The 15,574-nt window shown below is 30.1% G+C and overlaps 2 protein-coding genes across 4 annotated transcripts in view; both read right to left on the bottom strand.

Moving 5' to 3' along the window:
• LOC132909501 (uncharacterized) overlaps positions 1-1,413 on the bottom strand; it is a 41,190-nt gene extending 39,777 nt beyond the window's left edge. Inside the window, exon 1 of the mRNA XM_060964362.1 lies at positions 1,042-1,413. The gene's annotated coding sequence lies outside the window, so the exon portion shown is untranslated. The remainder of the gene's footprint in view (positions 1-1,041) is intronic.
• A 6,551-nt stretch (positions 1,414-7,964) lies between these two features.
• Positions 7,965-13,627, bottom strand: LOC132909930 (BTB/POZ domain-containing protein 17). Of its 3 annotated transcripts, XM_060965160.1 has the most exons (4): positions 13,472-13,627; positions 12,735-12,982; positions 12,501-12,641; positions 7,965-10,396 (listed from the first exon to the last, which is right to left on the bottom strand). In XM_060965160.1, exons 2-4 carry the CDS (start codon positions 12,831-12,833, stop codon positions 9,137-9,139), a joined length of 1,500 nt encoding a protein of 499 aa, XP_060821143.1. In that variant the 5' UTR covers positions 12,834-12,982; positions 13,472-13,627; the 3' UTR covers positions 7,965-9,136. The 3 variants fall into 3 exon arrangements, with proteins under 3 accessions (XP_060821143.1, XP_060821144.1, XP_060821145.1); XM_060965161.1 differs by lacking the exons at positions 12,501-12,641; positions 12,735-12,982; positions 13,472-13,627 and adding an exon at positions 10,467-11,904; XM_060965162.1 differs by lacking the exons at positions 12,501-12,641; positions 12,735-12,982; positions 13,472-13,627 and adding an exon at positions 10,923-11,904.
• Positions 13,628-15,574: the final 1,947 nt, after the last annotated feature.

The following is a 15,574-nucleotide window of genomic DNA, read 5'->3' as shown; positions in this document are numbered from 1 at the left end:
ATTACACATAGCTAATGCTAAATAATTAATTCAGTTAAAAATATTTCCTAATTTGCACTAACTGTAGCTTCTATAATATGTAATACAAAATTACATATAGTTAATGCTCAACGAGTGATTCGATTAAATACATTTTCTAATTTCACCTAGAATTATTTACTTTAATACTTATATAACTATAAAAAGGCAACTTATTGATATAGTTACGCTACGTATGTATATTTTCGTGTTAAATTGAAATACAGAAATGCAATACAAGAAGAAAAACACGATGGAATCATGTTATAAATTTTATAAAAAAAATCTCACAAAACGTACATATTATCATTTCTTTCGTTATATGATCTGAAACTAAAGATATTCATTCCAGCATACTAAAGAACCATTTTTGTCATTCTTCATGTATCATATACACAAGGTGATCCAATAATCATGGTTCAATAGGTAGACAAGCATTCTACATAAAAAAACAAGTCGAAGATATAAAATGAAATTTGTTCATAGGATGCTTAGTTTTGAAGAAAATTAAGCTTGAAAATTTGTCAAGTACAATTTTAACTTGGCTAATTGGCTTGAACTGGACAAAAGTAAATAATCAATAGGACGTTGTTCTACAAACTATTGTGTGAAAGTAGTTTCCGAGGAAACGAAATTTGAAAATTGATCAAGTACGCGTGTATCGAGCGAATTCTTAATCAAACTTTCAAATCCTATTTTCTTGTAAATGGTGTATTAAACCTTAAACGGGAAAATTTTATTCCACATTTTTTATTTATTCTCGCATATAGTATAATTTCCTGCTGGTTGTTTATTTCAATCCAGTCAGTAATTAGCCAAATTGTACACTAAACGAATTTTAAAATTCGATTTTAATAAAAATAGAATTTGAAATGAAAAATTTTATTCTACATATATTTTTGATTCATTTTCGATTTATATGTATTTTGCACGTTGAACTACCCCTTTGTGGATTGTATCACGATTTCTGGGACACCTTATACAATTGAGAAGTCTAACTGAAAAGTAAAAGTAGACACTTACCAAACAAAATTTCTTCGGTAGCAAAGAAGATCAATCCATTTGGACGAAGCAGGTTTCGCTCGGCATGCAGCTTGCGGATTGCTTCACGAGGATTCGTTTGGAAAACTGTCAAACAACTCCGCCAAGCACAAACTTTGGAAACCTGACGCACCACTTTACATATTTTCGTGTGAAATGTATCGAGTCATGTATTTGAGGTTATGTTTTGAAAATTTTTTAAAAAATTTCGCGTGTTAACCCGCCTAAAGCTGCCTATATACAGTAGATATAAACTGCAGCGTGAAGAACATCGTCGCGGAACGAGCGTTGCTTCTCTGCTGGACGAACTGAAGCGAATTGCGAAAGATTCACGAAGTCAGTCGTGCTTACCTCGTCCCAGCCGAACTCTCCCGAACCCCGAACCACCGAGCCGCTGTGATTGGCCCATTTTCTCCCTAGTTCACTGGACGAAATCCTGTCTCCCTGTCCCCTCCCTTTCTTATAGGAACTCAAAGGTAACAAGCACGAGTGACTTGTAGTTAGTAATGGGATTGACACGATACATATCGATGATACTCGAACAATTCACTTAAATTAGAACATTTACCACAAAAGACTTTCATACGCATAGTGTGTTTGTTATATAAAACATTTTGAAATTTTATTATCAATGAGATGAGAATCGGCTATCTTCATTGTAGGTTAAATTTGAAATCAATCTAAAAATGCATACAGAGTATAAAAATTACGGGATATTCATCGCAAACGTATATTTAATGAAAGATTAGTATACAGCATGAAGAACTATCTCAAACATATCATTTTCAAAAATGGTCCCATCGAATATTGAAGTTTATACATTATTAATATAATGGATAATTGAAATATCTTAAATACTTTTGCGATCTCTGCGAAATATGTATTTACATACTTGCGCTAAATACATATCCTGTAGATTCTATATGCACTTTCAAATTAATTTCAAATTCGATCGATATGATCACGACAGTCTGATAGTTGAATCTCATTTTTTACTAATTTTTTCACATAGAATCATCCTCTTACCATTCGTGCCATGATTACTAGATTACTACTCTATTTTGCGAGTGTAATATTACTATTAATATTATCATGCAGTATCAATTTTTATATTAAATATTGGAAAGGTATCGACTATTCTTGATACCTACGATCTTACGATGTATAATCAAAATTCGTAAATTGATATCGATGCGGTATCATTCCCAACACTAACGAAGCACGAGTGACTTGTATCTTGAACAATTTCTAGTTAATGTCTTTCAGGGAATCCCCGTGCGATTTTACCTAGCCTTTTATTTTGAGCTAGTCACTGTGTATAAATAGAAGGTGAAGTATAAATATTGATACACGTAAAGAATGCAAATGTATTAAGGGAATTATCTTATTAGAAAAATTGCTGTAATTCTATTCGTTTCGTTCGATCAATCAATGTTCTTATCGTTCTTTTATCTTTTTTTAAGTTTCGTTTATTGTTCAGGATGATAGTGACTGTTGACATGATCTTTATACCTACGAAGAAGAAGAACATCTCAAATTTTGTTTGGATATCGTTGAAGCGCAAAAGAGAATCCATTATTTTAATTAATACTTATTTTATTTTGTATTATCATCGACTTTAAATTACATACAGTACTCACATTTAGAAAGCTAGAATCATTTAATAATAAAAAATAAAAGAATCATCCACTCTATTTGTTATATCTTTATACAGGGTGGTCGGTAACTAATGGTACAATTAGGTACAAAGTGATTCTATGAAAAAATAAGTAAAAAATATGGAATAAAATTCTTTCGTACGACGCTTCATTTCTTAGACAGTCGAGTTTGAAAATTGATCGGTATACGTAAACTTGACTAAGTACGGACTAAATCTGGATGGAGGTTATTATATATACAAAAATAAGTCAAAATTGTAAAATAAAATTTTTCTGGTTAAACTCTCATTTTCAAGAATCTAATGTTTGAACATGTTAGTTAAGAACTAATCTGATGATACACATAAATTTTTAAACTTATCTTTCTCGAAAAGAAAGCATCTTAAGAAAAAATTGTATTCTAAAGTTGATTTATTTTCGCACGTAGTTTACTTATCTTTACACGTAGCTTATACTGTTGATTATTTGCTCTTGTTCAATCCGGAATTAGCCAAGTTTAAGTACACTTATCAAATTTTCAATCTCGATTTCTCGGAAATGAAAGGTAAAAATTGTTTATTCCATTTTTTCGCCTTACTTTTACTCATAGAATCACCGTATACCTAATTGTGTCAACAGTTACAGGTCACCCTGTATATACCTACTCTAAATATTTTCTAAACCTTCTATGAAAATAAATGAAATATGACATATAAGCTACTTTCACTTGACTGCATTTGGATTAAGAAATATCATAATTAGTTTATCATGGATAATACCAATTAGAAGAAATAGAATAAAAACCGTCTCAGTTTATGATAAATGATAAAATAACAACAAAGTGTACGCATCTTGCAAGTAAGTATTTACACATTTTTAAAAGTTGTTGATCGGTTAGAAGAAACTGGTGCAGCTTGTGTGAATTAGAATCTCATTACAATTTTGTTTGTTTTAGCAACATCACGCGGGTTAGTACTATGTGCATTGGCAATTAGCGCTAGAAACGTTCAATACAAAAACTGCAAACACAAAACGGTCACGATGTATATTTTTTCAGTTGTTTAAATATAAAATAACAATTCCAGTTAGTGGTTTATGAAAAAATGAAAGTACATATTACATATATGAATATTGAAACGTAATGCAAGTCTCAAAGGAATAAATCATATTTAAACTTCTAATAGTCTAATAAAATAGGTTTTATCGTGTGCCACGCGACAAACAGAAAACATGTTATAATAAATGGTTTTATTGTAGGTGATATACTGGCACGTGTATCGGTGAATCCTCTTATGATTCTTACAATTTATCTCAATTTCCTCCTTCACGTGGACTCCTTTTTGTCCGTGCTCTCCCACATAGAATTACACGTGTCGAGATGAACAAAGAAGTCTCATATGGCGTCTAACGAACGTATAACACATATGTACGTACACATATGCATATGTATAATATAATATAAATCGTACAAATTAGGATGATCAAGATGGCAAAAGTAAACACGATAACTAGCGATAGTTATCAAAATTAAAACTTTCGACGAATACGTTATTATAAAAAGGACGTTTTTATTCTTTATCCAAATAGAACTGGGAATTCGAAAATCCAAAACTTCAATACATACAAGGCGGATCATAGCAAATCAAGGAGTCTCTCTTTATTAGAGGAGAGGGGGAAGTGACAGGGACAAAGGCAGAGAGAGGCAAAATGTATGAGTCAAGTATATATAAGTATATTTTCGAACCTTCTTTTACAAGATTTAAAATTTGCCTAAATAATTAAATTCACATTCAATTTATTATGAGGATGACTCGATTGAAATTACCATTATAATCTCCTCCTCTTTTCCTCTATTGAAAGATATGCGGCAACATTAGATACGGCTGTCGTATTACCTCGAAAAAGTAATCGAGGTAATTGATAACATATTTTATTCCAGGACGGATTTCTTCAGTCGCACAATTTTTCCTCTTCATCCCTCTTTTTTGGGCATGTATTTTTACTTTATACAAATGTTTTAAAGCTGCTACTCGATATGCTTCTCCTTTGATGCGTAACGTGCACAATAAATTTTTGCGATCTCCACAAGTTCTCCCAGCATTCGCTATAAATTTGGGATTGAAGCGTAATGATGTTAAAGAATTCTTTGAAATGCCGTTCTTAAATTATACATTGAGATCCACCTCCGCACTGTGCTCTCAGCAGATAAATGACGACCGCTTTCCCTTAATTCATTAAAAGTTGCTACAGAATCGCAAAATATCATTTTAACTAAATTTTGTTCTTCGATTGTATATAAGAATTCTTGCAACGTTACTTTTGTACCTATATCTATATAAAATTCATTCATAGTTTGTACTTTGCGCAACATGTTACCGTTGGATGACTAATTATCTCCATCAATCTCAATAAACGTTAGCTCAGCGTTTATATTGACTCAAAATGTCTTGAACATAAATTCTTACAAACGAATCTTATTCTTCCTACGTCGAACCCAAAGTTGAATTTTAACGTCACCTGCCGTATTTAAAAATGTACTGCTTTCGGGTTGTTTCCCTCGTCAATTCTATCGAGTCAATTTTACTATGATGGCAAAAATAAAGCTATAAAAATTCCTATAGACAATCGGCAAACTCGTCATTCCACTTCGTGGAAGCGTTCTCCCTCTCTCGTCTATTCCTTCGCCGACCGCTAATTCGACTATTTTTTGAGTACGACTACCATCATCACTACTTGCAGTTAAATTATCGAAGTCTAACATAATCGAAATTTAATCCAAATCTAATTTAAATTCGAATGCAATGGAAATCTAACCTAAACCAAACTCGAACTCACTTATTTATACATAGACTTATTTCTCTAAATGATATCGTGCCTTTAACCGTTTTAACGCCAAGCAGCACGATCGCGCTGTTCGCGTACAGTGGTGAAATATGTCGCGATGTTTGGTCACGATCGTCGATTCGAAGCGCTATCGCGTATCATGGCACAATCAGACACGGATTCTTAAAAACCCCTGGCACTAAAACGGTTAAGGTTTTGGGGTGAGCGCCGAGTTGCTCGATTCAGTCCTTCTGCAAAAAGGTTCATCGCCTAACCTACTCCGTGGACAGATCCTTTGAGGGCATTCTTATCACCTTACACTCGCCGTGGGGCATCATGACGTCTGTGACATTAGCGCCTCTTACAATTTGTCGGCGAAAAATTATACATTCGCGACGCCTATAATTCATCGCCAAACCAAAATTCGTGGTTTTCGATAGTTCGATGAATCTTAAAAGCAATCGCGATGAATCTCGTTGCCGGCATAGCACATAATCGCAGTATATAAACTTATTACGTTTCATATAATTTAATCGGTGTTTGATGAATAAGGAAATGTTTATTTATTTGTAGAAATCCATGTTTCCTAATCCGAGTAATGGCCACTTACTTTGAATTGGGTAAATTGGATAGATTCCATTTTAAAGATACCATAAGATGAAGATTCCTAAAATTAGAGAGAGAAAGGGAGGGGAATAAAAGAGAGGAGTATTTTGTATACATGCAAGCGCTCCTTGCCACGTGTCGATTTCTTCCACGTGTCGTCAAGATAAGAAAAATAAGATATCGCAGGATAAGCAAGGAGTATAAGAAAATGCGAAGGTTAGAAAACACCGTGTTAGTCGCGCTGCGACAAATCATTCCATGATCGGTGACCGAACTGTAAACACGTGTAACACGTAATTCGAGATAACTAAAATCGCGTAGGATACTTCTTCGTTCGTTAGATACTTAACGTTCGTCTGCGTTAATGATTGCACAAAGAATGGACAAGTATCTTAGACGTTCGTAAAACCGTTGGGGCCCGCCAACTTGTGACGTAATAAAAAAGAGGGCCTATCTTATGGCACCTTCGAGTGTTTTCGCGTTCTCTTCTTAAAAAGCACAGAGTGACAAAGGCCAGCCGACCGTTCCAGACTTTCGAACTACACGTTTTCTTACACACGTAAGCCAATATGCAACAGAGTACGAAATAAAATAAAACGAGAACAAAGAAAACGAGAAAGACCCGGTGTATTTGTCGAAAGACTATTTTCTCGTGGATTTGAACGGGACTTTTCTTAAATTATTTTCTTATAGCGTCCAGGTAGCAAAAAGAAAAAAAAAATAATAGAAAAGGATTAGCGGATATCATTGAAGGAAATAAAATACTATAGACATTAGTAGGATGTCAGGCGCATTATGCACAACACGTATACGTACTGCATGCGCGCGCACGCATGTGTATATGTGCAATTTGACTCACGAATATTCGATTAGTTTACGCTGGTACAATTTTTGGCGAATGCGTTCGTGTAGGTTTTCGATAAGTAACGTGTACGATGAGATATTTTTGAGAGTCAACGAATGACACTCATATGTTTATGCTTTACCAAACACACTTGATGAGGACATACGATACATTACGTGGAATACAAAGGCGTAAGATAATGGACAAGGGACGACGGAGTGTTACTTTTGTATGAGGATCGTTTCTTTCCGTGATTGCAAATGGATAATATCAAATTGAACGGAGATCAGCTGAGCATATAGAAATAACAACAACGAAACAAAGTTCAATCGTTTAATTGAGAAATATAAACTATTGTAAAACGTACAATATATTACAAACATAAAATAAAGAGGTAATTTGTATACGTTACCATGTAATGTTTATGCAAGTGGAAACTATCTCAAAAGAATTTTTTTAAATATTTGTAGAAATCACTACCCAGAAGAATTTGCAAATCATAATGAAAGAGAAAGTACAAATATTTAGAAAATTAAAATAAATCTTGTCAAATTAAACCTTTACCTTTTGAGAATATTCTATCATTATATTATACCTGTTTCCAAAAGAAAAAAAAAGCGGATAAAATTTCTTTATATATCGCCAATAAATGTTATGAACAGAAATAAAAAATAACAATTATTTTTCAAATTTTTACGAAAAATATTAGCGAGAAAAAGTTAACTTTTGTTTAAATAAGAAATAGGGATTAGTAAAATCTAAAGATTTCTTCCTTCTGAAAAATGAAATTAGTAAAAAATATAAATATCATTATATATTTTGGTTACGAATAACCATACAAAGAAAAAGATCTGTCTAATACATTTTAAAAACATTGAGATTGATTAATTGCTACAAATTAAAGAAACATACAATATGTATTTAACTGAATCAAGAATTTTACATATGGCTTAATACATTATCGTGTGATGTGAAAATGTACTGCAAATATACAATTTTAATTCTGAATAATTACAAATTTATCTCTCTTACGATGTATGGAATATTACAAAATATTTCTTATCGTTGTCATAAATGTTAATTCATTTGGGCCGATGAAGATTTGTAAAACAGAACTGCCGCGCATAATTCATCTTGATTTTGAAATTCAAAGCCTACGTTGCCCTTCAGTTATGTATTTTGTTATTAACTATTAAAATCCTTCAAATATTTACTACATCAACGATATCAACGTGATTTTATATACAATAGAGAATCGAATACGCATAAAGTTCTAAAATATTTTCTATGGCCTTTTTAAGATAACTTTCGTAATAAAGCAATACATTTATATAAAAGATACAAAAAAAAAAAACATTTTTACAAAAAATATCTCGGTTAATATCGATATCTCACAAATTTCACCGATTTGGATGATTTTTGAATTTGTAGAAATTAAAATTTTAACAACTTTTTCCTATGCATAAAATCGCCGCTCGGTTACTGCTTAAACCAAACCTAATTCTTATCTTTTTTTATAGCTTATCTTATAGCATATCTTCTTGTTAGATTTAGATGTTATTCTATCCGGCAACAAATATTGACGTATACGTTGCAGCGAATGCATAATTATAGACACAATAATTCACTCTAATGGTATCGACAGTTGTTTGCGAATATCTCGGAAATTAAGATCAAGCGCAGGTTTCACGTACAGGAAAAAGTCAAAAATTTTAATTTCTACGATATATTAAAAAATCATCGAAATCCGATAGGTGGATTAAATATCAATAATTATCAATTTCATTCGTTCTTGCAATAAAATTAATATAAACTCGCTAATTTTTTGTCATACAGATTGTAAATTAACGATATTCTATCATACACAGACGTCCGCTTTAAAGATTAAGTTATTCTAAATGAGTAATCAACAGTAATTAACAATTTCCCCAGAAAAAATTAATGTGATGGAAATTCATGGAACATTGAAATCTTTTAATATTTTATTACATATTACGATTTAAATACAAAACTTTATCTTAGTCTAATATTAAAATGTCGATTTATCAAAAGAAAAAAATTCTAGGACATACGTTGAAGACAAAAAAGATGACTCTTCGTATGAGTCCAAAATATTTGAAGTCTGTAGTAAGATTTCATTTTATATAACCTAAGAAATCTCTTTGTCTTAGTTAGCCGGTGATATAACAATATGTAATTTGAGCATATCTTTATTTGGACCTACTAGAAAAGGAGATGTATTTTCCGAGACGGAACCCTGCTGCGGGTTAAGTTCCTCAAACGGTAAAAGATCGTCCAAATTAAGAACACGTTCTTTTTTACTAAATCTATGAATAATTTCTGTTACTCTCGCAATATGCTCAACACCATCCTGTAAACCATATATTAAAACACCTATTTTTACACGCATATCAGCATTACTATTTACAGATGGATCCTTACAGGTGAGTGATAATCTAACTGAACGTTTCACATGTTCGGGCATTTCTACGGTTCCTTGCCACACTATTAAGAAAAACTTTTTAAACCAAACACCTTTTGGATATATATCTACAACCCATTCACACGCGCGGTCACCAGCATACTCTGCTAAACACGAATGACTTGAAAACACGAGCGTTCTAGTATGGTAAGAGGGTAAACCATGAAAATTTTCTATCGTAAGTAACGAACTACAGGTGTCTATAGTGTATAATCTTGGTTCGAAAAGTAATGCACCATCTTCTTCGTTTAAACTTACTTCTCTAACTTTATCTAGCTGACCAGAATGAAATGACATTCCTATAGACATTCGTTCTACAAAGAATTCTTTGTATTTTTTCGTCAAAGGAAATAAAAGTAATTCTGCTAATTGTCGAGGAGACATCATTGGAAATCTAACAGGAGACATCACAGCTATTACCAATTGTTCTAACGTAGCTTCTAATTCGTCGTGCGATAATTGAGTTTTCAACCGATTTGTCTGATGATCCAACCAAGATTCTAAACATTTGTATAACGTCATTTCATCCTTTACCACCAAACTACTTTGATGTAGCAATGATACTAAAATATCTAAATCAAAATTTCCAAAGTCTCCAGTCCTGGCCACCAATTCCAAATTCCACTTAATGAAATTTTGACATGCTTGAGTAATATGGTGATGACCACAATTTGACGTATACTGTAACCATGACACTAGAGTGCCGTGTATGGCAGCTAATGCAATATGATTTTGCATATAATCAAGGCACAATGATATTAAATCCTTAACATTATACTTATCGGCTAAAGATAATATTGGTAAAACAACTCCGTAATTAATTCTTATTTGACCAGTATAAAAGTACCGCAAAAACTCACTAAATATAGGTACACATTGTGGTGTTTCTTGGAGGGTTACTCTACTTTCCTGTGACTCGCTCCACTGTGGACTCATTAACATTACCTGCAATAAGAAAAGTTAGAGTATGTGTTGAAATGTTACCTATACCAAAAAAGATAATAATAAATATAACGTTAGGTAATTATGTAGAATTTTATCAGCTTCGATGACTTTGAAATATATCGTCAACATTTTAACTAACTTTTTTCTATATATACATATAACTATTGCTCAATTTCCGAGACGTTTACAAAAAACTTCAGTTAAATTTAGGTTTGGGTTACACTACGTTATTGTGAAGACAATTGTGTGGCGGTGACAGCATTTTTAAAATATAAGCGACCCGCGGTTAGCGACCAATAATGATGCTGTCACAGATACAAAACTAAGGTCGACCGATGTTTATATGTATAAAAAGATGTTCTAAATGTTGATTTCTATAACATATTCAAAAAATTCCGAACTCGAAGAGAATGGAAATCGTCAAGAATCTATAAACACCACAACCATGACACAATGTTAGCGGTGATCACTAACACGCAATTCCAACTAGATGCTACTGAAAATATCTGTATTTTGGTCAAATCACCTATATACCCATTTTTTATTATTATTCGATTTGGAAATAAAAAGTCAGAATATTTATTAAAACAATGAGAACCCAAAGGAACACGTATGTATCATACTGAAAAGGATATGAACTGTAGCAAATACAAAGAAGGAAAACACAAATTATTAACATGTACAATATAATGTATAAATACATATATGGTGAATAAAATAATCTCCACAGCAAAAGAAATTTGGAGCCGTCTTTGGCATATCTCTTTTAGTAATTCGAAATCATGCCTTTTGCTAGGTTACTATCTTTAAGAACGGATACAAATCTTCTTTCTGATATTTTTACGGAATCATTCTGACATTGTGGAACAGAACGTCATTTATAATTTCTTCTTTTATGAATTTCCATAGCATTTATTAGATTTACAATCAGGAAATCATTCTCATTTGGTGTTGACTTATACATATTGCAGACGACGCGATGGACTTGTGACGTTACGCGTTCTTCGAGTAAATTCGGTAAGCGATCGAAAATGTTCGGTTTTATTAATTTTTAATTGCTTATAACTCTTTTATTTTTAATAATTTAAAGGAAGGATACGAGTTTAAAATTTTTGCTTTCTAAATTCATTTACATAATAAATCAAATTTTCATAAACTTTATATTGCTACAATGTAAAGGTTGTTAATGAATTAGTTGAATCTTTTTGATTTTAATGAGCCTAAATATACTATCAGTTGGTCTATTTTAAATGAGCTGACTTTCTGGTGATCTTTTTTTCATAATGTTTCCAACACATTTTGAATACAAATAAAATCAGATAAAAAAACATAGTAGTGCAATGTAAAATGTAATTTTTCCTCAAGTCAGTTGTATTTTGAAAATTCTTGTTAGATATGCCAAAGTTCAATGTTAATCATTTTTAATATATGAGTGAAATAAGAAATGTGTCAACCTATCATTATTTGGGACAATATATGTATTTTATAAGTAAATTAAATTCCACTACATAATATTTACTTTACTGCTAAAATTTAATTACATGGATAAGTATTTATATCATATGTACAAAATATGTTATTAAATTAGTTTTATCATCTAAAAGAAAATAACTATACACAAAGAAGAAAATTAACAAATTATAATAATATCTTGCCATAAAAAGCTTTGTTTTCAAATAAAATGATAAATATACATTGAATATATGTATATAACACCATTGTACTTATGTCTGAATTAAGTTGTATCTATAAATTACTTTTATTACTTTATCATACTAAATGATGAAGAATGAATAATAAAACAGAAGTATCTTCCACTTAAAAACTTAATGTTTATTAATATAAAAATTTGCTAGAAAAAATGTTGCTGATCTACCAACATAATTATATTCAATACGTTTATATCTTTTGGAATATACTAAATATACTGAATGAATTATTAACATCAATTTACATGAGGAAAATTTTACTTTATACTAATTTACTTTTTTTAATAAAATCATATTCTTTTAAGTTACATTATCAGTTTAATGACATCCTGTATAATGAACAATTACGTGTTTTATTTTATCTTATTTTATATTCTACCTTAAAATTTACTTACTTGGAAAACATCACTTGAAGCACAAAGTATAAGGCGATGTGCTGGATATTCTATACCATCAACAACAAGACAAATATCATTCATAAGACGTTCTGCATATAATGTTGCTATTTTTAAAAGAACTGTACGTGAATTATCCACCTAAATAGAAAATATAATAAATTCAGTTTTTCAAATAAAATTTTGTTAATCTTTCTTTTATTTAAATGACAATTTATATCCCTTAATAACAACCTCTATCGAATCTGGACTTTCAGAATTTCCAACATTATTTGGAACATTACTAGATTCTTCCGTTTCTTTGTTTGTATCCATCCTTGAAAAACCTGTCATACTTGATCATCACTGTTTCTTTTGGGCTAACTTTTAATTCCACCTCTATAGCATAGTACTCAAATTTGTTTTATAATCAGAATAATGGCCTCAATAAATATTCATCTTTTCTTTATAAATTTTAATATTTTAATACTCTTATATCATAACTGTAAGAAAGAATATATAATATATAGTGCATATGTATCTTTATTAACTAACTTAATAATAATTATTAAAAGGTAAACTAATATATGTATTGCAATACTCTGTATAACATAAAAGTATACATTATATCCTCAAAAAAGAAAGTAAATTGAAAAATATCAATGGATTTTAATAAAACTGTTGATTATTTATATGTTACTTAAGATTATTAATGTATGTAATGCATATGTTTTATAAACAGAAACGTCATATGTTTAACAATGGTTATGTTTACCTTATATAAAGACATTGAATAAAATAATAATTGATAAATTTTAATTCGTTAAAGACTGTATACGATTGTAATGAATTAAAAAGATTTTACTAATTAAATACGAAGGAGGTAAATTGTGAAACCTCAGTTGTCTATTTTAATATTAAATCACCAAGATATATAAACTGTTTTATTAAACTATGAAAGAATTGTCACTGTTTTTATTTTGTATACATACGTTAATATTCAACTGGATTTATTTCATATACAATTTCGAAACGCCCAAAACTTGTAAAATCACATCGACGTGAGATAGTAACTGAACTGATTTGAAAGTCGATTGTATAAATACATACAAGACTACTAGTGATAAAGTAAACTAAGCGTTGTAGTATATTCAGCGCGAATTTTGATACAAGTTGTAGAATTACTTGATTCTTAAAAGAAATTTCAAATATACTAAATAATTTAGTTTACGAAATAATACATGCATAAATAATTGTCTAATATGACTATGGTTAATCGATATAAGATATATTTATTTGATAAATTTAAATTGATCGATACACATTACGACTATCAAATTTGGAAATTTCAATTTCTATGTAGTTTTATGTATATTTTACATATTTATAATTTTATTTATATATTTTTATTGACAAACAAGATTTTTATTCAAAAGTGAACAAATGATTTACAATGGAAATAATCTGTATCACTGTATTATATGTATAAGATTCAAACAATAAAAAAAAATACAAATCCAGATACTATGAACAAAATAATAGGGCAAAAGAATTGTATATCATGATTTCTCTCTTGATATTTTATTTATATCCAATAAGGGTATTTCTCTAGAGTTCCCTTATAATATATTTATTGTAATCTAGTTTTTATGTTATAAAGTATCTTTATGTTATAAAATATTTTTATGTTACAAAATAAATTTAATTTTGTAACAGAATCTTAATTATCATTCTATAATAAGGTAAGTATGAATAAAAGAATATTAGACCATTAAGTTCATAGCAATATATTTATTAACATTTACTTTTTATAAAAAATATTTACAAAAAGTTATATAATATATAAAATTTTACATTTAATAAATTACAGATATCTGTATAGACTAGTTAGAATATAACTTAAAATAAACGAGTATATATTATTTAACATACTCTTATTTCGCTAGATTTAATATCACATCTTCAATGGTACTTCCATATCGTCTTAACTGTAATATTAGCTTTTGTGCTATCCACAAATATAAATCAATAGATTTGTGAATTTTAATTTTATGTTCAAGTGCTTCAAAATTGTGTTCAAATTGTACATTACACAATAAGCACATTGTATCATGATATATTAAGTAATGAACTTTGTACTGCCGAGTATTTGAGAATTGTTTTGGACATGTTACACAACTGAAACATTTGTTTTCTACAATAGTATCAAATATTTGATATTCATAAAGTGACACTAAACGATTTATACCAAGGATTTCTATCATATCATTCTGAGAATTTATATTTCCTTGTATTATTTCAATATTAGCATCGTTTTCTCTAAAATACACATTATTTGAGACTATGTGTTCAAATATTAAATGTTTTATTAATTCATCTGTAAAATATAAGTTATTACAAATTCGACATATCTCTCCTTCATGCTTTTCTTTCGGAGGAAGTTTAAATTGTAGCGCTGTAGCACATAATGTATTAGAGTGCTGTATATTTTTATCATTGTGTGGTATATTAGATGTGATGTGCATTTCTGAAAATTTTTCATTTAGTTCATCTAATTCTTTAATTTCCATATTTTCATTCCTATAAGGAATAGCCTTGTCATTCAATTGTTTTCTACTGAATTCAGAATTAATATTTATATTATCTGCAGTATAAGGTAAATAGTCTTTTGCAGGTACAGATAAATCTATGAAAGTTTCTGTAATATTGGAATTGTTACTTATAGAATGTGTTGTTTCATGTCTTGTTAGCATGTACATTGTAAGAAAATTCAATTTACATATTTTGCATACATGTGGACCTACTTTTTCTAGATGATAATTCATATTGTGTTGTGTTAAAGATATACCATTGGGAAAAGTGAGACTACATCTCTTGCAATTCCAGGTAGTAACATTAGTGCACATATGAATGTTCACCATTGCAACTGAAGTAAGGATTTTGTTACAATTATCACAAATATGAACTACAGATTCATCATTATGACAGAAGTACTTATGTCGTAGGTAGTTTCTAAGTAATGCAAAATTTTCTTTACATGCGTTACAACGCCACTTTCTATATCTTTGTTTATTTTCCTTTTGCAAAACTTCCTC

This window comes from Bombus pascuorum, chromosome 8 (genome assembly GCF_905332965.1).
Source record: "Bombus pascuorum chromosome 8, iyBomPasc1.1, whole genome shotgun sequence".
Lineage (NCBI taxonomy): Eukaryota > Metazoa > Arthropoda > Insecta > Hymenoptera > Apidae > Bombus > Bombus pascuorum.
Note: the sequence above shows the minus strand (reverse complement) of the source record. Positions and strands in the feature narration are given on the sequence as shown.

Excerpts from the sequence above, each read along its gene's own strand:
- LOC132909930 (XM_060965160.1), bottom strand. The coding sequence starts at position 12,833 with ATGACAGGTTTTTCAAGGATGGATACAAACAAAGAAACGGAAGAATCT. Across the intron at positions 12,642-12,734 it reads AAAGTCCAGATTCGATAGAG|GTGGATAATTCACGTACAGT; the intron begins GTTGTTATTAAG and ends TTTTCTATTTAG. Across the intron at positions 10,397-12,500 it reads CTTCAAGTGATGTTTTCCAA|GTAATGTTAATGAGTCCACA; the intron begins GTAAGTAAATTT and ends TTCTTATTGCAG.